A 26,348-nucleotide genomic window follows, 5' to 3' on the forward strand; every position below is an offset into this window, starting at 1 on the left:
ACATCGCTGGGAATACAAAGTGTGGTAACCCCCATTAGCTTGCCATGACTTAAAAGAATGCAACAGGCAGCTGGGATACCATGGCTGTGTGGTGGGAAGGAGACAGGTGCAATTTGCCACCACGCAGCTTGCTTGAAATCCATTGCTACAGTGGTGTATAACTGGATTTTAACCAGTACACATCTGGCTTACATTTAAATGCCATCATTCACCGTTGTAGCGATTGCTGGGATGGGGTGGGGGGACAGGAGGAATGAAGCGTTAGACCAAACTTGATTTATGCTAGCTCCTTACTGAATTCTAGCCCATTTCTGAGTTGAAACTGCCTTTTTGTACAATCCTGAAGCTGATTTTCTGTTTGCTTTTGTTTGGAGCCAATTCTGGTCTGGCAACATTTATGTCACTTGACAACGTTCATATTCATAAAGCATATTTTCATGACCTCTGATTTAAAACCCAGTTTAAATCTTTCTGTTAGCCTTTCTTTGTCCAGGAGCTAATGTTGAAGATGTTTCTTTGTCTTGAAATGTTTCTTTATTTATTTTCCCTTTCTTTTTTAAAAATATAGATCTACTAGAGAAGACTCTCAGGAAGGAGGAAGAAATAAGTGCCCTGCAGGTATTTTGATTAATTTATTAGATTGCGGTAGCCTGATAATAAGGAAGAAGATTGTTGGGCCCAAGGTGGCTTATAGTAAAAATAATAATAATAATTTTCAACAACTGTGGTGGTGGAGGAAAGTGCCAACAAGTCACAGTTGACTTATGGTGATCCCATGAATTTTTTAAGGCAAGAGATAAGCAGAGGCGGTTTGCCATTGCCTGCCCTGCATAGCAGCCCTGGACTTCCTGGGTGCTCTCCCATCCAAGTACTAACCAGGGCCAACCCTACTTAGCTTCTGAGACCTGACAAGGCACTGTGTGTGTGTGTGTGTGTGTGTGTGAAGTGCCGTCAAGTCACAGCTGATTTACGGCGACCCTGTAGGGTTTTCAGTGCAAGAGAACATTCAGAGGTGGTTTGCCATTGCCTGCCTCTGCACGGGCTGAGAGAGTTCTGAGAAAACTGTGGCTGGCCCGAGGTCTGCCAGCAGGCTTCATGAGGAGGAGTGGGGAATGGAACCCGGATCTCCTGATTAACCGCTTGGAGCCAGCATGGTATAATGGTTCAACCATACAAAAAACAGCATCAGAAATCTCAGGTGTCACGGATCAAGTAAGTCTCAGTCCTTTCCCCCCAGACAAAAAGTTCTTTCAGGGTGGCAGGCACAGAGGAGGCCCGGGCTGAGTGTCTGTTTTTCCCTCAGCCTTTACTGTCCTCTGTGACAGCAACTGGCTTCTGGAGATAAATGTTCTTATAAATGCCCCAGGCATAGAGGCTACTGAAGCAAAGAAGTTCTGGGACTCTTGATGCCTGAACAGGAGACTGCCTGTCAATGCTGCTTAAACATCATAAGTTCCAAGGTGGGAAAAAGGTGGGATAAAAATTAATAAATTGGATCCCAGGTCCAATCCCTGACAACTCTGGATAGAAGGGTCTGAGAGAGCAGGGGTGAGATGGCCTTTGGCATGGGACCCTGAAGAGATGCTGCCCATCAAGGTAGACATCACTGGGCTCGATAAAACACTTCCTTGAGCCTACCTTTTAACCTCTGAAGATTATATGTATGTTGAACATCATGACCATCAAGAACTGCCTTGTGTTTTGTTTCATGAACCACACTGTGGTTTTGCATGGATAGTTCAGCAGTTAGACTTGGGTGAGTTGTGGTTGCTGTTTGTCAGCCGATAATTAGATAATACAGGCAATGCAACCAGCTTGCAGCATTTCCCATAGGTTTTTTTTTGCAGTTGCCGTCTGTCTGATCTTCACATTCTGTAGCCACAACTGAAACTCACACCATTTCTTCCCTTGACCCATGGACAGCAGATCCATCCCATCAGCAAAAAGAGGTCTTTTCCCACACAACCAAGGCTGTATTTAGTGCTGCTATTTTGGATGCACCTATTTTTATATTGCTTACTTCATGTTGATATATATTGGTATGTGGAAGGTACTAATAACTGAATAGAGAACACTTTTCTGCAGGAAGAAAAGACATTGCTGTGGGAGGCTATAAATAGTATAGGCTGCCCATTAGATTTTTCTGGGCTATATATGGCAGGAACAAACCAATAGAGTGGTTCAGAGAGGCCTGTGGTGGTGCAGAGAAAGAGGGGAACATCCAATGAGGCTGAGAGGGACAGACAGGTATGCTTCAAATCTCAGTGCCGTCGTGAACACAGTTCATCTGCACTGAGCAAGCCTTAAACCAGCTATCAGTTCTCAACTTAAGCCCTTTATCAGTAATCTAATTAAGAGTAAGAACATCCTAAGCAAGGAAGTTGTTATTTTTATGGCCCCTTTCTAAAGTACAGGCGCCCACAGTGTCACACTCCTAGTCGGTATTCTATTCTTGCTCAGCAGACAGGAAACAATGCGCGCGCACACACAAAGACTCTACCAAAAAAAAAAAAAGATGTTCTACCACTGAGCCGCAGGCTCTCCTTGTTCCTCCTTACTCCAGTCCCTTGGTTCAGATGTGTATTCCTCCCCAGAGGTCCAGTGACCCTGGAAATCACCTTTCCAGAGGTTGGAAGGGATGTCAAGAATGGACAGGAGTGAGGAAAAACTGTGTACCTTTAATGCATGGGTGGTTGATACAAGTCCCTGTATTACTGGACTGTACCAAGGGTTAATGAAGTTATGTATATGAAGCCTTTTGAGTATTTAGAAAAATGTATGGATAGTTTGTATTATAACGTTATGATTTTGAAGTATATACTTAACCTTCGTATTCCATTTGTTTTGATATCTCTTTAAAAATTTGAAATCAGTTAACCATTCTTTCCTAAATTTATTTTGGTTTAGGCTAAACGAATCTCACGCTCATGATTCATCTCCTGGACCATTTGTCATTCTTACAGTTACTACTTGTATCATAGCTGACCTCTGTAAGCTGTTAATTTGCTCCTGTCTCAGTGCTGCCCACAGCTGAATGTAGGTTGGAGCCAGTACTGTTACTTCCCCGATCTTGAAAGCAATAGCTGTGTTCAGATGAGAAGGAGCCTCTGAAATTTCTTAGGATTACGCATTTTCCTCCTCTTCCCTCCTCCCTTTGCACACAGCTGGGAAACTGAAGACATCCTGGTTCCCAGAAAACCATGGGTTGTTGTGAAGTCCAAGTCAGGTTAAATAATAAAATGTGGTGTATTCTCTTGCCTACAAATTATGATTAAATTGTAGTTTGGGAATCTGGTTTGTACACAAAAAGAATGTTTCTGCAGTTTGTCCTTTGCTGCATTTCAGACATCCTGATGCATCACAGTTTGTCTGGAACCTGTTTTCTATTTCCCAACCAAGCATGAGAACAGGAGTGGGGGAGGGAATGGATCGGGTGGATCCACAAATTTCCAAGGCCTTCTCTCATCATGAACAGGTTTGGTTGTCACATCTGAACGTAGCCAGTAATACAACCTATGCTTCCCCGCGCGTTTACAGATTTCAGTCTTTTTACCATTCTCGTGGCTGAATCAGAAGTACAACCATCTCTTCAGGTTTCCCTGATCTTGTACTTGAACACACAATAGTTCTTTCATTTGTGTGGTACTCTGCACCTTATCATGATGTTCAGAATGTGCACATGGCCTGCCCCACCCCCCACCAATGGCTGCACATTTGCACTGCTGCCTACACACGCAGGCCCAGACCATATGATCTGACCCCTTGATTTTATGGTGTATAGTTCATATTAGGGCTGTGCATATCAATAAACCCGAGCCAAAATAAAACCTGAAAAAGGCCTTTTCAGCTTCTTTCGGGTTTAAGTTAAGCCGAATATTAAAACCGGGAATCAAGCCTAAGCTGGATAGCCAATTGCCGATAAAGACAAATAAGTATTCAGCTTTTTTTGGCTTTAGCTTTTCCCTATGGGGATTTTTTAATGAGCTCTGGGGGAGGCATTTTTGAGGTAGAATCACAAAATTTGCAGCATAGCTGCAAGGGACTCTCCTTGCATGAACTCCAAAGATTGGTAAAGTTTGGGATAGGGGGTCCAATTTTATGGGGTCCCAAAGGGGTGTCCCCCCTCCATAGGAAAGCATGGTACCATAAAATTGGACCCTGGTCCCAAACTTCACAAAACTTCGGGGTTCATGCAAGGAGAGTCCCTTGAAGCTACCCTGAAAATTTGGGAACTCTGCCTCAAAAAATGCTTTCACAGGAGCTTCAGAAAAAAATCCCCATAGACTAAAATGGGCTTGAATTTTTTCAGTAAACCTGGAAATAAAGCTGAATACCCTTTACCTGTATGAGTATTCAGCTTATTTTGGGTTTACCCCCCAAAAACCGGAGCCCAGTAAACCCGAACTCGAAATTTACATCCCTAGTTTATATGGCTTTGGGCCTGTATTCGTTGGGCTCTGTACATGTTGACTTATCCAAACTGAAATTACAGTGTGCAAATACTTTGGTAAGATTTGGTAGGTCAGCATGGTCCTGTTCCCCCACTTTATGTACATGTCTGAACTTTAGCATAGAAGTTGCACAGCAACCCAACAACTGGGGACAGATGCAGCTGCAGCTCCTAGGCATGCTGCGCATCTCTGGCTCAGGAGCCTGCACTGATGCGAAAGGGGAAATATGGAAGTTTAGCATGCCCAGGGTCAGGGCTGACGCTAGTCAGCTCCCTGAGCCCTTTCAGAATGGGAACGCCCACATTTGACAGTGCAATGTTATGCTGAAGAAAACGTAGGCTCTGGCCGGCATTCCTGGTCTACAGAGTTGGGGGGAGCATCCGCATCTCAGTGCTGGCCGCGGCACAGCAAGCCCCTTAGGAGGCAGCTCAGCTGCACCATTGCTGTGCTGTCCCCAGCCACAGTGCGGCTCCCTTCCCTCAGGATTGGGCTGTAAACTTGCAACTCCCATGAAGATCTACAAGAATACACATGCATAAATTGCTCTCAATTTAGGCATTTCAGCAGCCGTTAACCTCAAAGAATCAGATGTGGAATCATAAGCAAAAAAGGCTTTTCCCATGAAATTGTTTTTCAGGTGTGTGGTGTTAATAATTGTTTATTTAAACAGTTGTCAGAATGGGGTATGTGTGAGGGAAATTTTTGCATTTCTGTGCATGCACAGATGTAGCTAAATAGGTTCAAGCATGAGCCTAGTGAATACTCAGCACCCATAATCACAACACATGACCATGATGCGACTCTAACAGGGTTATCTTCTTCCCCACCATAGTGACTGTTTGGAGACAAATCGTATATTCAGCCTCCACCTTACAGGTGTCCATTGGATCTATGGACCTGTGAGAAAATGCATTTGAACTGTGTGCCAAGGAGAGGTTTTGAGCCTCTTGAGTCCATTACTTATCGTTTTAAGCCAGAGCTGGACAAAAGCGATGAGAAAAGCGTCCTGTGAAAAGAGAACAATGTTGTGTTGTCTCGGAGGTTGACTGAATAACCTAATGGGCCTTCTTAATCTCTCTTTTCACTGACTGTAGACAGGACAAAATTAGCTTTGTGCTGTAATCTTTTAGGGCTCGCCAGGCTGCCAAAGGGTAAGCAGGGTCTTCAGCCAATTAGGTTAGCAGTTCTCAATTTACTGCGTTGTAGGATCTCAGGAGAACAGAGGATCTAGTAAAACACAATTTTAACTTAAGTTTCAGCGATCGTTAAGTTTTATAGCTTTGCTTTACCAGAAAATGTGCAACTTAATTTTAAACTCAAATTTATAGCAAAATAAAAACCTGCAAATGGGATGCTCTGAGAATAATTTATGTGCCTGTGAAAATATGGAAGTTTAGCAGCGGGCTCGGATTGTGCTCACTGCATAAAACAACAGCAAATCCTCAGAGTTAGTTGAAGTCATCAAGATAATAAGAGTGGAATGTCTCCGTTAATAAGAGCAGGTTGTTGTTCATGTAAAAATTAAAACCTCGGTTTGTCTTGGTTTGTTGCGCTGATGTTATTAAACGCTTGGTTCCACAGTTCAGGGTAGGAGGAAGACCTGAAACAAAGCCATGCTTCCCTTTTGCAGTCCGTTTTCGTCTCCCAGTCATCTTCTCTCTCATTAGAGGGAGGCTGTCTTTCTTTTGTTTTGTTTTTAAGCAGCAGTATCCAGAATCTTCTCCAGCAGCTTGTGCTAAAGTTTTAATTGGGTTCCTAGTCCATGTCCTTTTGGGCAGACTATAGAGTGAGTGGCTGTGCCACCCAGCCATCCTGGCCTTTCATAGTGTTGGCGGGAAAGATCTGGGCAGTTTTTCCTCAGGAGATGTGTCATTTTTATTTGCCCCAAAAGGCATGTCACAGCCACATTTCCCACTATTATGTGTGTGTGTGTGTGTGTGTGAAGTGCTGTCAAGTCACAGTCGACTTATGGCGACCCCATAGGGTTTCCAAGGTAAGAGACTAACAGAGGTGGTTTGCCATTGCCTTCCTTTGCCTAGCGACCCTGGGATTCCTTGGTGGTCTCCCATCCAAAGACTAATCAGGGCCAACCCTCCTTAATTTCCATGAACTGATGAGATCAGGCTAGCCTGGATCGTCAGGGCTCCCACCATTATACCCGTCTCCCAATTTGGAGAGATGGGGATTAGAGGCACTTCACAGCTATGCCTTTCATGGCTTTTTTTTCACATTGAGCACAGAAGCCACGAAGATGAAAACAGGGTTGCCCTTACCTGTAATCGTTGTTCACTGAGTGGTCTTCTGTGCAGGCACACATCCCTCTCTGCTTTCCTAGCTGTGGGCTGTTTTTGCTGCAGTTCTCCACGGCAGCGAAGTGAGATCTGAGGGAGGGACACTTTCCCCGCCTCTGTCACGTGCCCGTTTGGGTGGGGAACATCGGCAAGAGACAGGGGTGAGGGGGTGTGCTTCATGTGCTTCAAATCTTCTGAAAAGCTCTATAGTCCTCTCCACAGCTGGCCTGTACTTGCACAGTCGCATTGTGCCTGTGCAGAAGACCACTCCCTGATCCACTGTTACACGTAAGTGCAATCCTGTTTTACGTGGAGGGGGAACATCTCCTGTGATGAAGATTCTGAGATGGAGGCAAGAGCAGGGGGTTTATCATAAGAACTCCTTTTCCATGAGCCTCTGGGAGATTAAAAAAAAGACATTTGTTCCCATCAGATTCTCCCCAAGATTCTAAAACGCTTACAGGTTCAGAAAAAAAGCCCAAACTAGTAGTTTTTTCTAATAGCGAGGTGCCCTTAATCTATTATTTTCTGCAAGAAGTTATCAGGACGGTATCATCCAATAGAGAAGGATTCTCTGATTCACTCCATTAACTCTCAGCATCGTAGAGACATTACATAAGACAATGGCTTCGCAAGAAGCTTGTCTGTTGGAGCACCCTAGTGAGTAATATGTATTCTCTCTCAGATCTGGGTGAACAGGCAAAATATAACCAATGGTCACAGAAATGGAGGCAGTGCAACCAGCCAGACATCTTGCTGTCATTCTGGGTGTGTAGCAGGGGCAGCAGCTCTTATGACCCCCTCCAACCAGCTCAGCCACTCAGACTCTGAGTCCTCAGAGGAAGAGCCCGAGGAGCCAAGGTCACCAGCCCTGGAGGAGCAGCAGGACGGGGAGGGCTTAACGTGGCTGAGGCACCTGCTGACCTGAGGGCACTGCTCCAGAGGAGAGCTGATTGGCTCTGCCTGCAGAACACAGGACAGCTGACTCTGCCTTGCAGTTGAAGAACCTGGCTGCGGAAAGTGACGCACTGAGGGCCCAAGTAGGTCTTCTAAGCCAGTGAGCAGCAGCTCTGCAGGAACAGCTCCAGCAGTGGTCATCCCTGCAGGTGCCTCCATCTGCCCCTATGCAGAAAATGACCGTTCAACATACCAGAGACGTTTGAGGAAGATGCCGATCTGTTTCCACCTTTCCTGGCACAGTGCCAAGTCTACATGGAGTTGCGTCAGGAATATTTCCCTCAGTGACTACTCCAAGGTCTGTTTTGTGACCAGACTTCTTAAAGGGGCTGAGGCCAAATGGATCACACCCCTGTTGCTTCAAGATAGTCATCTCGTGGAGATTTCCAGGGGTTTGTGGCCTACCTGCAGACTGTGTTTGCTGACCTCCAGAAGGCAGAAATGGCCAATTAAGATTCAACTACTCCAGCAACGGACAGGGTCTGTTGCAGGTCATCCTTGTGGAATGATGCAGCCTTGCGGACCAGTTCTAAGAGGGGCTCTCTGAGATGCTAGATGAATTGGCTAAGTTGGTTTGGCCGACAAGCCTGCAAGACCTTGTCCAGTTGTCTCTCTGCATTGATGGCCAGCTGAAGAATCAGCTTCTTAGCATCCAAGCCAGGAACCACTGGCAGGCTTGTCACTGTCCTCTCACTCCCCTTCTGCTGAAGAGCCCAGGCAGCTGGGGGTAGCTTGGCCAAAGCTGACACCGAGGAGAAAAGTCAACAAAGGCAAGCCAACCTCCGCTTATACTGTGGTAACCCAGGGCATTATGCTCTGAGCTGCCCAACCAGGGCACTATCCTCTTTGATCCCCACCTCCACTCATCCACTTATTCCAATTGTGTTTTACCTGACTATGTCCTGCACACCATGGCAGACTCAGGGGCCTCTAGCACTTTAATGGACAATAACTTTGTCCCGATCCACCAGCTACCCAGCCAACCCAAACCAGTTGCCTCACAGTGGAAACCATTGATGGCCAGCCACTGAAGCCTGGATATGTGACCCAGGACCGTACCTTGCCACTGACCATTAGAATCCAGGGCCATCAGGAATACTCTCCTTCAACGTGCAGCCTTCCCAGTGGTTTTGGGGATGCCCTGGCTTGCACTTCATGATTCCATGATCTCAGGGAGCCAGCCGCAGGTGCTCTTCCAGTCCTGTACTGCCAGACATATTGTACTGTCCCCGCCAAAGCCCTCTCGTCCTGAGTGCAGATTCCGGACTTTGCTGACCTGCCACAAGCCTATTGTGACTATGAGGATGTCTTCACCTCAAGAAGGCTGACACCCTCCCTTTGCACTGATGGTACAATTGAGACATCAACCTTGTTCTTGGGGTGCCCATTCTAGCTGGTCATTGATACTCCTTTTCAGAACACGCCCTTGCTTCCCTGAGGGACTTTCTAGACCAAAATCTGGGCAGGGGGTTCATGGGCTCATGGGTTCAGGGGCTGCTCCAGTTCTCTTTGTAAAAAAGAAATCTGGGGAGCTCCGTCTGTGCAGTGATTAACAGGCACTGAACAAAACCACCATATGCAACCAGTACCAGCCCCCCTTGATTCCAGAGCTATTTGACCTTCTCCGGGGAGTAACCCGGTTAACCAAATTAGATCTCTGGGAGGGCAAACAACGTAGTTCAGATCTGCAGGTGCATCTCTACTGACGCGAGAATTTACTTTCATGCCCTTTCCCCTTCTAACTCCATCCTTCCAACCAACACCACTATTCCTGTGTTCGAGGGTTGGAAGGGGCTACAAGAAAACATGAGGGATGTGTGAAGATTTCACATGCCTTCTGTGAATGGGTGATTGGATCTAAGCCCGCCTGTCCAGAAAGAAAATCTACAAACCATGCTCAGCCGTTTTATGTACCAAGTGTTCTAGTGTACAAAGAAATCGGAGGAACATTTGTGCTGATAACATTTGCTCCAGAAAGTTCAGTCTTATGCCAGCTTTGGAAGAGAAAGAATGATTGTGTTATGTCTAGTTGAGAATGTTTATATTGACATGCAGCATATGAACATATTGTGTAATAAAGCTGTTGGTGTGTTTTCAAAAGCAAAGCAATCTGGATTTATTCTTTTGTCCTCAGTTTTATTTTTTAAAAAATAGTGTTTTGTTTCAGAAAGCAACACAGTTCTTTGAATGCTCTCTCTTGACATTTTCTGAACCAGTGCAGAAAGAGACCAGCAGAGGGAGCTGAAGCTCCCTCCTTGATCCCCCAAACCTCCCTCTGCTAACATTTTGTGTAGAAAGAGGGATCTTTCATTTTAATGTATGGTGTTACCCATATTTTTGTTGCCTCTTCTCTAGAAACTTTAAGCTTTCTATGGCATCTGTTCTGGGAGCAGTGTGCCACAGTTATTTTGTGCAAAAGTGTATGATTTGAGATGGTTTTTCCTTGCCGCCAGTAGTAGCTGGTGTTTCCCAAAATTGGCAGTGATACAGTGTGTGTCCCCCCCACCCATGATCACTAAGCTGTGTTCACAACATCTTAGCTCTGTTCCGTCCTCATCCCCCAGAGCTGCTTCTCCCTGCTCCTTCTCCCTGCTCCTGCATAGTTAAATTGTGGAACTCCCTGCCCCAGGATGTGGTGACGGCTGCCAACTTGGAAGGCTTTAAGAGGAGAGTGGACATGTTCACGGAGGATAGAGCTATGCATGGCTACTAGTCAAAATGGATACTAGTCATGATGCATACCTATTCTCTCCAGGATCAGAGGAACATGCCTATTATATTAGGTGCTGTGGAACACAGGCAGGACAATGCTGCTGCAGGGGTCTTGTTTGTGGGCTTCCTAGAGGCACCTGGTTGGTCACTGTGTGAACAGACTTAATGGGCCTTGGTCTGATCCAGCATGGTTATTTTGTTGTTGTTGTTCTTATGTTCCCATATTCCCATCTCTGCCATGAAAGCCTCAGCATACCAACTAATTGGAACCTCTATACTTAGTCACAGGGGACCTCTGAATACCAGGTGCTGAATAGCAGATGTTGCCCTGAAGTCCTGCTCATAGCCATCTGCCTAGTTAAAAAACAACCTGCAGGACCAGATGGAGACAAGAGTCCAAGGCCCCAAACTGAATATAAGGAACAGGTGATGTTTGGTCACTATCTGATGGCATCCAGGCAGGTCAGTCCTGCTGTTCAGTCCACCACATCAACACTGTCTTCTAGGCACCGCCTCTTGTTTACAGGCAGAGGTAACTGAGAAAGGTGCTTGGAGGTTTGAAGAGATTTCCAGCCAACCCAGCCACCAGTGTCGTCATGTGCCAACTTCTTTGGTTCGCCTTCCTCCATGGTCTGTTGCCGCAGATGCATTGTGCAGGTGCCCTTGCAGTGCTCACCTCTCCTCTGTAGGGGCACACAAAAGGAAGCACTGTAACTAAGAAAGGAATAGATGCATGTTAATTGCCCTTTAGGTGACAGCATGCATGGTTGGTGGGCTCCCAGTTTGTGTGAAGTTGACGTCTGCAGAGGGCTGCAGTACTGAGAATCCACAATGTAGCAAATGTTCCTGCTGTACTTAATCCACGAAAATTTGCCATGTCTAGGTAGCTTGAAGTTCAGACTCAGACAGAGCTGAGAGACTCTTCTGTCATTCAGAATCGAGTCTTTCTTTCTAGAGCCTTCTGTTTAGCTAGCCTGAATGCTAACCCCTCTATGGTTATGCAAGGCAGAATTTTGAACATGCCATACCCAGAAAGGACCTGTCCTTGCTCTTCTGGCGCTATTGATTCATTAGCTCATGCCTTCTTGGAATGCCGCTTTTATGAGGAACTTTGATCGCATTATATCTCTCCCCTTTTAACATATAAATCTATTGCCTCTGTGTCTGACATAATGCCTTTTTTGTTAAGTGACAGGGATCCCAAGGCTACATTGTCAGTGGCAAGATTTATTTCAGTCCTTATATCCCTCAAACAGTAGCTTTAAAATTACGCTGCTCAAGATCAGTGGATCAAGAAGCTTCTAAGGGATAAAGGAAAGGAAAGAATCAAGTCCTGTTCAGAGTATATTTATTTATTTGCTTTGTTTAGATGCTGCCTTTCTCCTCAGTGGGGGGGGGGAACGGGACCAAGGCAGCTCACATCATTCTCCTTTCCTCCATTTTATCATCCCAACAGCTCTTGTGAGTTTGGCTAGACTGAGTGAGTGTGACTGGCCCAAGGTCACCAGCAAACTTCCACGGCATCGTGAGGATTCAGACCTGGGTCTCCCAGATCCTACTATGCCATGAGACAGTGAAGGATCAAGATGTCTGTTGTTGTCATGTCATAGCTATGCAGACCTTAGATATTTCTTTGTCTGGTCTCTGGCATTTTTAAGGCATTGGGTGGCTTATGTTAATACAGGTAGAGTATCCCTTATTCGGACATCCCATATCCAGACTGATCTGAAAATCAGACCCTTTGGCCCGGCATGCAGGCAGATCCGTGCTGCCTGCTTTCAATGTTTTCTCTTACCTAAAAACATAAAATATAATGTACACTACATCGTAGGTGGAGACTGAAAGCCTGCCTTTGTTTGTTTGTTTCTTGTTTCTTGTTTGTTGCTGCTCTTGTTTAACAGCTGATACAAGTATTCTGGTGAGATAGTTACACCTTTGCTTTCTGATGGTTCAGTGTACACAAAATTATGAAAAACATTGTTTAAAATTACATTCAGACTATGTGTATAAAGTGTATCGAAAACAAATGAATTTGGGTGCCATCCCAAAGATATCTGTTGCAGGTCTGTGCGTTTCAGTGCCTATGCGCTTAGAATTGACCCCTTCCTGAGAAGAAGTATGTTATCTTATTCAATTGGACACCTAATAAGCAGGACTCAATGCTTCTTACTGAAGTAAGCTTTCTCTTGAAGTGCTCCAATAAATTATGAAAAGGGACATAAACGTATGTACAGTTTATTTTACATAATGTAGTATATATGCATGTAGATGGTTACAAAGTCTTTAAATGTTACACAAGTTCAGACATTATGAGTCTCAAACATGTTCATGTTGCAAGCAATCTTAAGCAATCCCTGTGTCTCTATATGAGACTATCAAACCTTAAAACAGTAATAATATTTCATTCATAAAATTTAACAGTTACAGAAATCTTGTAAAAATGGTTAGTTCATTACATAAAGTCTGATTTAGTTAAAAGTATCTTAATTCAAAGTATCTAGAATATCATAATAATAAACAGGCATACTTTACCCAATCATGTCAGTTGTGAACCTCCACAGTACAGCAGGACTAGTGAGATCTGAAAAGTTCCCAATCCATGTTAAGGATGAATAGCCCTTTAAGGTCTTCTATGTGTTATTTTAGCCTTTGAGTATCTTTGTTTATGCAAAGGTTAGAGAAATCTCTGATTCCATGAGTTTATGTAAGAGCTGAGGTTATGAGCCTTTGAAGCATATTTTCAGTCCATGCCAGGACTAAGCTCATGAAACCGTAGAGAAATCTCAGTGTTTTTAGCCTATGAAAGGCCTCTGGTCTATGTGAAGATCTCTGTGTGTGTGCATACCATCTCTAGTTTTGTCAGAACTAGACAGCTATGCAAAGCTTAAAGCTATGTGTAGTTATGTGTAAGCTTTGAAGCGGGTCAGTGCCTTTCGAGTGACTATGCTCTTAGAATCGATCCCTTCCTGAAAAGTGGTATGTTATCTTATTCAGTTAGTCACCTACTAAGCAGGACTCAACTACTTTACTCACTTTAAAAAGTAAGTCTTTTTATTGATGTGCTCCAATGTAATTGTGTATATATATGTGTATATGCAAGTATTGCAGTCTTAAAATTCAGTAACAATGTATATAGTAAAGCAAGCAAGTTCTACATACTATTCAGTTAAAATCCAACACTTAAAATATAACAGTTAAAGAAGTCTGATTTAGTTCAAAGTATCTAATTCACATTCTAGAATAATATATTTGTAAAGCCATACATACCAATACCATCTTCTGATCCTCCCTTAGAGGTCTGAAGTTCTAGCCCTCTCCCTGCCTATTTTTATACTGTTTCAGTCACCATCAATGAGCTTGAAACTAGAGCTCGAGCAAGAGACAGTTGTACTGCACATGCTCAGTGGCTTCCCTTTATACTACCAAATAAGGACTTCCTCTTCCACCAGGCTATTTTGCTTAACTTTAAACAGTCAGTTTTGAGTCTTGTTATCTCTATAATCAATTTTACCATCATGCTCATCTCCAGAAAAATACATTGAGATTGAACCTATTCATTAATTTCTAGCATCACGTCTTCATGTTTAAATCATAAAATACAATATATTGTTTACATTACATCATTACATCTTAGTCAGCATGATATGCCCTTGGAGTATAGTTGGAGGAGAGTAATTCTGCACTTGAAGTCATTGGAAAGGCAGGAAGTGCCTTTAAGCTACACTCTGTCCTGTAGCTTAAAAAATGTGGGAGATGCTGCAAAGGCTTTGCTCACTAGCCATTGAAAAGGCTGGGAAATGTCATAGAAAAAAGTGGAAAAGTGCAGCTAGCAAATCTGCACTGAAATCTTTGACAGAGTAATTCAGAAACACAAGCCTCTGGCAAAGGAAAATGAAGCTTCTGCTTTGTAGTTCATATGTGTAGCTTGGTTTTACATTGAATATTTCTGCAAATGTACAACACTAATTCCATAGTTCATGTGCTCTAATATGTCAAAGCCTGTAACAGCTTAAAGCTGTGTAAATGTTAAAGAGTTCTGTGTAAGACCTTAGACTGTGTAGGAACTGAGTTCAGAAGCATCTCTGGTTGTTAGAGAGATTTCTGACTCCATGCTAAGAAGCTCCATGCAAGTATCCCCAGCTCATAGAAGGGCTGGAGAGACTTGTGGAAAGGGAGCTAGTAAGATTTAAAATCTTCATGTCTGTAAGGACTGGGATGCCTATGCAAAGGCTAGATAGATCTCAGTGAAAACCCATTAATCCCTGCTAGAATCAATAAGATCAATGCCTCCATTCAAAGGATGGAGAGATCTAAGCTCTTAGAACCCACACAAAGGTTGATGGATTCTAAGAGTCTCCATCTTACTTAAAAGATGGAGAAGTTTGTAGGCATTCAGCCCAGACACCCAGTCCTAACAGGGGCTGGATATCTGGAAAGAATCCCCCATTTAGGGAGTTCTCCAGTCTCACAGGAAGACTTGTAAATGTTGGAGAAATCTGTAAGTATCCAGCACACGTAAGGGCTGAATACCTAGAGAAACTTTTTAAGAAAGAAAGTCTTAGCCCATATGGAAGGTCTAAGAGCCTCAATTCATGCAAGAATTAAGGTCTGAGAGCCCACATCCCATGCAAGTGATGGAGAGATCCATTCAGGCAATGAGGTATCAACCTGCTAGAAACTCTCACTCTTAGCTAGAAAGTTCCTCCTTTTATATGTTTTTTGAGACCTGGTTTTCCGGTTTTGTTCTTAATTTGCGCTTTTCTGTAGGAAAGCGACCTTTGCTGGATTCTGTATGGACACCATATAAGGACATCCTCTTCCTGGTGCCCATATGAGGAGATTCTCCTCATCATCATAACCTCTTTAACAGCCCGTTTATGTCTTCATTTTCCACCTTAAGCTGTATCTTTGCAGCTACAGTTTGGATACCAGGAAAATTGTATTCCAACCAGGGTCACAAAGTCAGACATGTCTAGGCTTGCCAAGTTTCTACTGTAACAAAGGAAAATCCTACACAGCCTAGCATTTCAAAGACAAAATCATTTCTGTTGCTACTACAAACAACTTAGATATATTTCAAGACTAAATGATTTAGGGCTAACATTCCATTCTTAGCTGAGGAGCCTATAATTGCATTCAACTTTAAATAGTGAAAGTCTGCAAAATACAGGGCTTCCATTGGCATAATTGTCTCATAAATGCCAGAGCCCATAACATATCTCATTATGCATATGCAAAAATCCCAAAATATTCCAATATATGGAAAGATCCAAAATAATGATATCTTCTTGTCCCAGGCAGTTTGGATAAGGGGATACTCAACTTGTATTTACCCTTTTAGGATTTTCCTTTTCAGAGATAGAAAAAAAAATAGACACAATGCTAACTCCTCCAAGTAGGCTACAAACAGCGCTAAACTATCTAGGCCCTTTTGGCTGCTACCCACAGCATAGCTGGCCATTTTTGTTGGGAAGGCTGGAATTGCATCTCATAGAAGCTGTTGGATGGGGGTTTCCTTCATCCCAGTATGACAGCCTTTTCATGTACCAATCTGATGCCACAGTTTACTTCAGCCTGGAGATTAGAAGGGCTACACACTGTTTCAAGAACAGTTCCACTCTGGCGTTGCGTAAAGATCTAGGAACTGAACTACATATTCGGATTAATCTTGTGGTTCGGTCCTGTTAGGATTCTGTCATTTCACAGTAAGGTCCCAGCTGCGAGGACTAGTCCTTTGAGAGATTAGATTAGCAGAGTAAAAACTGGGGTAACCCTTTTCTAAAATAATGCTGATGGTCTCATAATTAAAAAAGCCTCTCCTGCCCTTAAAAATTAGCCCTTGGGAAGTTCTAGTGTGGTTCTATTTCTTACGCGTGTGCACTTGTTTTGTACATACTGGGAGTTTATGTATTTATTTAGAACATTTCTATGCTGCCTCTTCAGAGTCCTGCTCAAGGCAGAGTGTGGGAGAGTGGAGACATATAATCCCCCACCTGAAATCTGAAGATACTGTCCTGTCTCTCAGTGAGACTGAATTGTTCATTCTGAATGTGATAGGAGAAAGTAGCATGTGAAGTACTTTCAGGACAGTCTGTTTGCAAAAGTGATTGACCATACTATTGATGTAAATTAATCAATTTCCTTCCCATCTGCATTTCTTGGATTACGTTGTGTGTAAAATTTAAGAAATGGACGTACTACATAGAAGCCCATTCGCGATTAAACACATTCACAAATAGAGCACAACACTGGGTGGCAACTGACATTCTAGCCTTTCTAATCTGCTAATTGGTTCTATTTTTCAGCTGATAAAAACATCCATTCTTACTAGGTTTCATTATGCGGTAATTGGAAATTCTAGAACTACGCCTTCAATTCACTGGCATTCTTCCATGAAAAGATACCGTATTAAAGAACAAAGTTGTTTCTTGCTGTCTTCATCTTCCAACCCGTCCAAGAAATATGGGCAGCACTTTGCTTCCTTCAAATACCAGGCAGCTTTCAGTGCTTGCCTGTAATAAGTCTTTTCAATTTGGTTAGGACAATTTCTGCATGACTTGTAAATCCTTCAAGCTGAATGCAGTCTATGTATGGTAGCCTGCCAGGTGCTCAATAAACGCCCTGTTTCTGCTGCCTGCTCTGGATGCAGAAGCCTTGGACTGGTCACCTAGATTAAGCTTTAATGGATTATATTTTGTGCAGGCCCAGGTTACGTGGAAGTATCTTCCATGTAGGAGTTCATGTGGATTCTACATGGAGGTCATCTGCTGCTGCCTACCTGTATAGTCTGGCAAGCCCCAGCTGTTAGTTCATGAGGCAATAATACCCTGTCCTCGTCTATATGTGGGGTTCGTTAAAATATCTGTGCAGAAATCACTCTCATATAAGATTTTGGTCACGTGGGAAGCAGCTTAGTTCTTTGTTTTGTACATACCAATAATAGTTTAGACTTTTATTCCTAAGGGTGAGGATTGAGTTGATACAAGAAGGCTATCTAATATGTGAAGGAAGAGTTAGCCATTCTTTGAGAGCCAGCGTAGTGTTGTGGTTAAGAGCAGCAGACTCTAATCTGGAGAACCGAGTTTGATTCCCCACTCCTCCACATGAATGGAGGACTCTAATCTGGTGAACTGGGTTGGTTTCCCCACTCCTACGCATGAAGCCAGCTGGATGACCTTGGGCCAGTCACAGTTCTCTCAGAACTCTCTCAGCCCCACCTACCTCACAAGGTGTCTTTGAGGGAGGGGAAGGTGATTGTAAACTGTTTTGAGACACCTTAAGTGGTAGAGAAAAAGCAGGGTATAAAAACCAACTCTTCTTCGTTCAGCTGCTGGCTTGTTAATGTTCAAGGAAGACTAGCCTGATTTAAACATGAGGTTGGTGAGCCTAAAGGCTTTCCCATGGGACTTTGCATGAGTCCAGGGTCTTGTTCATGCTGTGCTACAGCCTGTGTAGAGAAGCTGAGTTTTCACTGGTGGATATTGTGCTGGCACAACCAACTTAGCCCACAGGGCTATTTTGCCCACAGTTTAAATGACATTCTGAGCATGTGTGAACGATCACAGGAAAAAAATTATTGGGTTGCTAGCCTCATTTTTAATTTGAGCTTAAGAGGAAGCTTTCTGGGGCTGAGGCTAAATAGATCAAAATTGCTTCTCACCCCTTGGAGAAGTGGACAGGTGCATAATTATTTGTCTTATCCTAGCTAACTAGCTGCCTTATCTAGCCTTTGTTTACAGGGACTAGATGGCCAGAGTTTTTCCACCTATTGCCAATAAAACACTGAGAAGCACTCTTTTAACCCACGAAAGAAAGCATTTATTTGATATCTGTACCATCTCTTTCTCAGAAAACAAACAAACAAACAAGCCAGACATGATCTCCTGGTTCTGATAAGGCACCACTTGATTTATCCTAAGTTCAGCTTTGGCATGGGAGAATAAAAGCCTGGTCTTCTCATCTCATATCATCAAATAAAATTACTGATCTCGCTCTGATAGAACAAATGGAAACAGAATGTGTCTCATAGTGCAATCCTAAACAGAGTTACACCCTTTAAAGTCCATTGAAGTTAGGGAGCTTAGAAGGATGTAACTTTGCTTAGGTTGGCACAGGCAGCTTTCTGTTTTTCAAACCTGTCCAGATAGCTAACCAGTGTTTGTTGTCCAGCTCACAGGTCCTGCTGTGTTTGTACAAAGGGCTTCTGCATCTCGGTTATACATGTATACTTACAAGTTCACGTTTATTGCTCCGCCAGTGGGCCCTTATAATGCACAGTAATTGCATCTCAAGAGTCAGAACCAGCTGAGCATCCTCAAACCTAATTGGCAGCTCCCAAATATAATGAAGATCACAAAAATAAGATTATTGTATTTGTCAGCTACAGTTGCTGACAAAATCAGCAGCCATACATATGTCAAAACTAAGTAACATTGCATCTGGACTGAATGATCATGTTTTAATCGATCAGTAGCATCTGGTATGGCAAAGTTGCAGTGAATATAGTATTGCAACTTTGAAACTGGACTTGGGACCTTTTGTATGCCACACATATGCTCTATCACTGAGCCACACCATTCCCCTGTCCTACAAATACTTCCAGCGTGGTGTAGTGGTTAAGAGTGATGTACTCTAATCTGGAAAACCACGTTTGATTCCCCACTCCTCCACATGAGCAGCGGACTCTAATCTGGTGATCCAGGTTTGTTTTCCCACTCCTCCACAGGAAGCCAGCTGGGTGACCTTGGGCCAGTCACAGTTCTCGCCGAACTCTCTCAGCCCCACCTTCCTCACAAGGTGTCTGTTGTGGGGAGAGGAAGGGAAGGTGATTGTAAGCCGGTTTGAGACTCCTGAAAGATGGAGAAAATCGGGGTTTAAAAACTAACTTTTCTTCTTCCTTCCATAATTGGACTTCTTGTTGCTCCAAAACCTTACTTCCCAACAGGAAGTGCTTGGTTAACCTCCATAAATGAAGCCCAGCTAAAATATGCATCGATTTATAATTGGAAAAAGTAAATGCCTCCACTCTGTCTTAAACTTGAAAACCTCATACCATTCTAAAACAGGCACGTGACTCAATGGCTAAATTATTATAGCCTATTGAGTGGCATATGGATGAACCCCAACCCACTTGACGCATCCCATGGTTCCCTACACAGTAGAAAGAGCATCCATGACCACAGAGAAGCATATAAATGGGCCACCTGTTCAAGTCAGCAATCTGAAGCCCTGCTAACTCCAACACTTCAGGCCAAAGCATCCCGTGGAAGGAAGAGGTGAAGTCGCAGTCGACTTGGGGCTGCTGATATCAGATGTAGAGATTTTATTTATCTTTTAAATCTTTGATGACCAGTTCTGCTTTATCAAGGAACTGGTGAAGTAGATTCTGTGAAAACTTTCATTCACAGTCCCAGGTTAAGCAATCACACTTGTTAGCTGATAAGAACTAGTTAGATAATACCTCAGTTTAACAGTCCAGGAAAAGTGGTTTTTGATTGTTTTGCTTCTTTTTCTACAAATAACACTTTCCCTTTGTTAATCTTTCTCCTTGTGAAGAGGAGTATAGTTTGTAAAATTTGCTGGAAAACTACCCTTTTCTAACACTCTAAACATTATAAGGAATAATCATTTGGGAAATCTACCCTCTACGCTAGTGCTATTGTGTGAGATTTCTGAGCTATAGAGATAAATTAGTAGCTTCCTGCTAACTTAGACCCAGCCTCAAGGCTTTCAGGCTTGGTTACAGTTACTTTACCTGCTGAGATTTGGGGTTATATGAATACGAAGCTGCTCTCTAGCCCTGAACTTGAGTGGTGGTGGTGGGGGAGGTACCTCTCATTCCCTTTATTGTTCATCCCTTAGTCCTAACGTTGTTCCAAGGTACTATAACTTCAGGAGCCTGCCCCCTTCACAATTTAAAGAATCATGGAAGGATGCAGTGAATTACACCTAGAGGAACTGTTTTTCTTCCTGTCCTGAGACCCAGCGTGGTGTAGTGGTTAAGAGCGGCAGACTCTAATCTGGAGAACCGGGCTTACTGACCACTGAGCAAACCATGCAGTTTCTTTTCCCTAGCCTCACAACTGGCAAAATGATAAGTAGGTCTGACTGGCAAGTCTTCAGGAGTCTGACTCGGCTTGGCAAGCTAAACCATGGTTTCATTGGGCATTTGCCCTCTCAACCAGGGTTGTGTCAAAAAAACTACTACCGCTAACCATAGTTGTTAGATCAGGATTGAGTCAGACTGTAAAATCAGTGAGCTGCCCGCTAGGTGCCACTGAAACAGAATTACACGTGGTATAAAACGTGTGTGTACGTGCGTTGCTGAAGATGTACTTGGTAGCTTAAGACAGGAAAGAGCATTTGTATTTCAGTAAGGAAAAAAGCAGCCACATCATCAAGCTTGCTATAATGTGTAAATGGCAATTCTGAAAAATTCTTTTATACTGTGGTCTACACAAAGAATTGCACTGCCTTGTTTTTATGGATATATAAAATGTATTGAACCTACCTCTTCTTGCTTTCTCATAATGTCTTCTTTCTTTGCAGGAGCGAATAGCAACATTAGAAACAGTAAGTTTTTTGTTCCTTTATTTCCAAATCAGTTGCAATTCTTACACAGATTTTTTTTAATAAACCCTCAAACATAAAAGAAAATAGGCCTGGCGTATTTGAAAGTCATTTTCCAAACTGTAAACCAAGTTATAAGAGGTTCTTGTTTGCCAGTTGGCTATGATAAACTGAAAAATCACGTAAAAAGCACGGTATATCAACATGAGGTCACTTAATATGGAAATGTGCTGGTAAAGTCAACCATATTTTAAAGGTCAGCTGTAAGTATAAATTAGGCAATGTTTTAAATTTGTTTGTACTTGAAAATGACAAGTGTGCCTAGGTTTTGAGTTTTACCAGAAATTAAATAACATAGCCATAGGGAAGCTGAAGTCATTGGGCTAGTTATAAAATGGCAGGGAGGGGCAAGATGAAAAATGAAAAAATGAAGCAAATAAAATGAAGGCTTAGCCGCTGGTTTTTTATAGCGAACCTTTTTCTCTCTAGGATGGAGTTCTCGCAGATGCAAGTGTATCAACAAATGTAATGTAACTCACTGAGAATTTCTACCCAGAAAGTAAATGAGGGGCTATTGTTTCAGTCATCCTTCAGGATCTTATGAATAACAAAATGGATGAATAGAAGTGTGTATGTGTGCAAGAACATTGGTTGATGATGTTGCCCTAGGGTTGCCAGGCCCCTCTTCACCACCGGCAGGAGGTTTTTTGGGTGGAGCCTGAGGAGGGTGGGGTTTGGGGAGGGGCTTCAGTGCCATAGAGTCCAATTGCCAAAGTGGCCATTTTCTCAAGGTGAACGGATCTCTATCAGCTGGAGTTCAGTTGTAATAGCAGGAGATCTCCTGCTAGTACCTGGAGGTTGGCAACCCTTTGTTGCACTGAAATTGGATTTTTTTTAAAAAAAAATTTATATAGAATTGTTAGCTAGTTTCCCAGCTGTGTGTGCCATTGCACATCTATTTTAATATTCTTAAGTATTACTGGAGGCAGAAAAAAACCCTGAATATTTACTACATATTGGAATAATCTTGGACTTGGTAGGTAGGGGCTTTACTGTGAGTTTCAATGTCATTCAGACAGACTTGAGTTCGGATCCCGCACAGAATTTTCACTTGCGATAGAGCTCTTGTGCAGGCAGAAACACACGAAAAAGACTGTGCTTGCTCTAAGTCAAACTTATTGCATCCCCACTTGCGCTTCCGCTTGTGCAAGATCTTGTACAATCAGTTTCTGAGTACTATAATATATACAGGGAGAAAAGTGCCAGATGTTGCACAAGATCTTGCCAAGCAGAGCTGCACTACCTCTGTTTATGTTTCCACTTATGCATCGCTGGATGCAAACTTTTGAACCCAGTGCACATTTCTTCTTGCTTCTCTTAGCCAATTCTTCCTCTAGAGAATTTACATTCTCCATGCAGTCAAACCTACTAGCCCTGATCATATGTTTGTTTTCTTCCTGGGCTATCTGTACGGCATACCCTTTCTCTAGAGTCCTTTGTGTGTTATGTGTGTTATAAACGTGTCCCGCTTGAATTCAGAGGGAAGTAGCTGCAGGCCCTTATCATCTAAAATAGGGGCTTCCTTGTTGGAGTTTAGGAGAGGCGTGATTAGTTTTGTATCTTGTACTGTGCTGTGATTTTGTAGGCATGGCAGGAAGCAGTGAGGGGCAATTGTTTCTTCCCCTCTCCCACTGTGTTCATTGGGAGTGTTTACAGTTAATCCAGGGATTATGCTGATGTGACTTTATATTGGCACGGGGGTGGGGGCAAGAACACGGGCTGGAGAGGCTCAGTACCCTAACTCCTACACCGCCCCGGACATGCCCTCCCCTCAGCACCATCCACTTCTGTGCTGACATCAGGGAAGCCCCAGTACAGTGTCCTGCCACTGCAACACTGGCATGGTCCCAGATTCATACAGTTATGCATGTTGTATGGAAAGAGTGGACAGGGAGAAGCTTTTCTCCCTCTCTCATAATACTAGAATGCGGGGTCATATGCTGAAGCTGGAGGGTGAGAGATTCAAAACAGATAAAAGAAAGTATTTCTTCACACAATGCATAGTTAAATTGTGGAACTCCCTGCCCCAGGATGTGGTGATGGCTGCCAACCTGGAGGGATTTAAGAGGGGAGTGGACATGTTCATGGAGGAAAGGGCTATCCATGGCTGCTAGTCAAAATGAATACTAGTCATGATGCATACCTATTCTCTCCAGGATCAGAGGAGCATGCCTATTGTATTGGGTGCTGTGGAACACAGGCAGGATGGTGCTGCTGCAGTCGTCTTGTTTGTGGGCTTCCTAGAGGCCCCTGGTTGGCCACTGTGTGAACAGAATGCTGGACTTAATGGCCCTTGGTCTGATCCAGCATGGCTTTTTTGTTGTTGTTGTTGTTCTTATTCACCAGCACATCTTGGCATTATTCCAGTGTAGAGGCTAGCTGTTATCTGAAGCAGTTCATAGCCTTTTCTTAAGATTGCTCTTTAAAAGAATAAAATGCAGTGAATGTGGTGCTAATATATTTTTTTTATCATTGTTGTATTTGACTGATTTTGCTGTTTCCATGGTGCTTTTAATGTATTAACCTAACAATCTGAGTGTTATGCCTTGAGCAATATCTACTTCAATGTACACATGCATCAATAGATGTATAGATGCAGTACTTTTGAAGCTTGCATGTGGGCAAAAGTGTATTATCAAGCAGTGTTCTTTTTCAGAATTAGGTATTGATATATTTACTATTTAAACAAAGTACAAGCTACATGCCGTAGCTACTGTGGCTTGTGTATAATACTGCACTCTAAATGTTCAGTAAAATATATATAGCTTGCCATTTACCTTTAGCTGTAGTACTGTAAAATATGAAAATAAAATTGCATTCATATATAAAGGCCTTGAAATTATATAGAAGCCTGTGGAATTATTGGGAGTTTTGAGTAATCGTGACATGCCTTGCATCAAAAATCTTTTACACCGCTGGAGACTTGGGGTTGTAGCTTGTTCTTTCTTTGATGAATCCAGAAACATCACAGAAGAAAGGATAAATATTCTAATCTTCCTTCTTACCTGGGTAATACAAAATCTTCTTGACATCTTAGTAAATCATGTGATTTAGTAAATTGAAGAAAAATCTTGTTTCATTGCTTTTAACTTATTTGTTTCTCATCATTAAGAAAAACTAGGTTTATTCTACATGGTGTGTGTAGTTTGGATATTCAAGGGCGCACTAACAGAGGCCAATTCAGATGGAAAATGCTCTGCTTTCCCTCTGTATGGTTTATGAGTGTCTGAGTTCTTTGCGCCAGAAAGGGGGAAGTACATGCAATAGCACACTTGTACATGCAATGGTAGTAATTTTTGTAAACATGGCACTTCACAGGTGTTACTGCAAGGAATGGAGGAAAAGCAGTGGCCATTAGCCCTTGTCCAAAGATTCGCCCCTTTGAGTTTGAGTAACTCACACTGAAAATATGGAACCTAAGTTGCCCAGAGGGCACACATCAGCCAGTAAAGACTAAAAATAAATTGTAAGCGAATAAAAGAAACAGAAACAAAGTACAGTGCATGAAGAAAGACGAATATGGCACAAGGACAGTAAAATAAAATCAGAAAGACAAATGGCAAACGACTATATAGCTATAATATATGCACTACCCTACCTTCCTACTTGTCTCCAGGCCATCTAGTTAAAGAAGAAGAAGAAAGTAATCCATCTAACAGTGCTATCCAATTATCCAATTTAGTCCATACTTTCCAAAACACTTAGAGGTACTGAAAATTAAACTGTGAACATGGTGTCAAGATGAAAATCCCAGATTAGCACCTCAGGATTTAAAACTCTGACTGAAACTATACAATGTAGTGGAGAATCCCTCAAGTGCACCTCTGCACATTTTTTGTGGCCAAATGCTTACCACAATGGCCTATAGTCAACAGTTTGAGCCTGTTCATCAAGTCGCTCTCAGACTGTTCATATGATACAGTGCAGCCAGCAGCATTCCGCACATGTGTTTTCCCCCACAGCCTAATGGGAGTCCTAGGTCTCCCTCACAGACCTGCTGTTGCTGTGCGCCATTCCACAATCAGCAAAGCATGAGCAAACTAGTCAGTTATTTATATGCACCGTGTTGTAATTGTTAAGGCTTACCACGCAGTGTTCCTCAGAGTCTGCGTTATCAAAGTTATTTTGTTCATGCATATTAGGGTTGCCGACCTCCAAGTGGTGGCTGGAAATCTCCTGCTATTACAACTGATCTCCAGGTGATAGAGATCAGTTCCCCTGGAGAAAATGGCTGCTTTGGCCATTGGACTCTATGGCATTGAAGTCCCTCCCCTCTCCAAACCCCACCCTCCTGAGACTCCACCCCCAAAATCTCCAGGTATTTCCCAACGCGGAGCTGGCAACCCTAATACACATATTGGGGGCTTGAGGCTCAGCTCATGAGTGATCATGAACATAAGTGGTATGTTTGCAGCAAAGTTCTCAGCACCCCTAATTTAAATATGAGAATGTGGCCCTTGTACATAATTCATGAAGTCAACCATAGTCTCTTTCTGAATTGTGCAAGACATATTTCTAGAAAGATTTTGTTAAAATTGGAGTGGGATACAATATAGGATTAGGGTGGTGATTTTTTTTTTTTTTTTGCCTCCAGAAAGCCTAAACTTTATAACATTTTGCAACGTGTAGAGATCAAAACGTAAGTTTCAAATGCGCTGCTTCTAAGAAGTCGCCTACCGTTATGATCTTGCTCTGACTGCTTTCCAAGTCGCAGTGCAATCTCCAGATAAAATGCTACTCTTTGATATTGCAAAGATAACGTGAGTATGTTTTACAAATTGCAGAGGACCAAAGCTGGGTGCAAAACTTTAATTACAGAAAAGATCCTGGCTCATTATGAGGAACTGTAATTTTTGTAGCTGCCATTCTTCATTTCTCAATCTAACAGGAGTTCTGAAATCTATAGATTTGCATGCAGTAACCTCAGGCAGGGGAGAGGTTTTTTTGGGGGTATGGCTTGATTCCTTATAGTGTGCATATGTATTTTAAGGAAGGCTCTGTGTTCAGTCCTTGCAACTTTCTTTAAGAATTTTGTGCTGTTTGTATACTAAATGGCTGTTTTTCTTCAGATTTGAATATTCAGAGGTCAGAAGATGCCACTGAGCTATGTAGAAGACCATTTATATGTTGTGTCTAGTGCGGTATTTTAAGAAACCGACCCACAAACATGCTTTTAAACACACTCATTCTAAAATTAACTAAAGAAAACGTTTAGATATTTTCCCCTGTACCACCCTACATTTTACATTTGCTGGGTTTTAAGTATATAGTACTAAAATACAATGTCATACATTTTATTAGATGATGA

At 42.8% G+C, this 26,348-nt stretch overlaps 1 protein-coding gene across 1 annotated transcript in view; it reads left to right on the forward strand.

The window, feature by feature from the left end:
- Window positions 1–26,348, forward strand: part of CEP128 (centrosomal protein 128) — a 195,931-nt gene that overhangs the window by 149,660 nt on the left and 19,923 nt on the right. Inside the window, exons 19-20 of the mRNA XM_056851842.1 lie at window positions 569–618; window positions 20,960–20,983. Coding sequence (XP_056707820.1) covers window positions 569–618; window positions 20,960–20,983 — 74 coding nt within the window. The remainder of the gene's footprint in view (window positions 1–568; window positions 619–20,959; window positions 20,984–26,348) is intronic.

The sequence above is a fragment of the Euleptes europaea genome, chromosome 6, assembly GCF_029931775.1.
Source record: "Euleptes europaea isolate rEulEur1 chromosome 6, rEulEur1.hap1, whole genome shotgun sequence".
NCBI lineage: Eukaryota > Metazoa > Chordata > Lepidosauria > Squamata > Sphaerodactylidae > Euleptes > Euleptes europaea.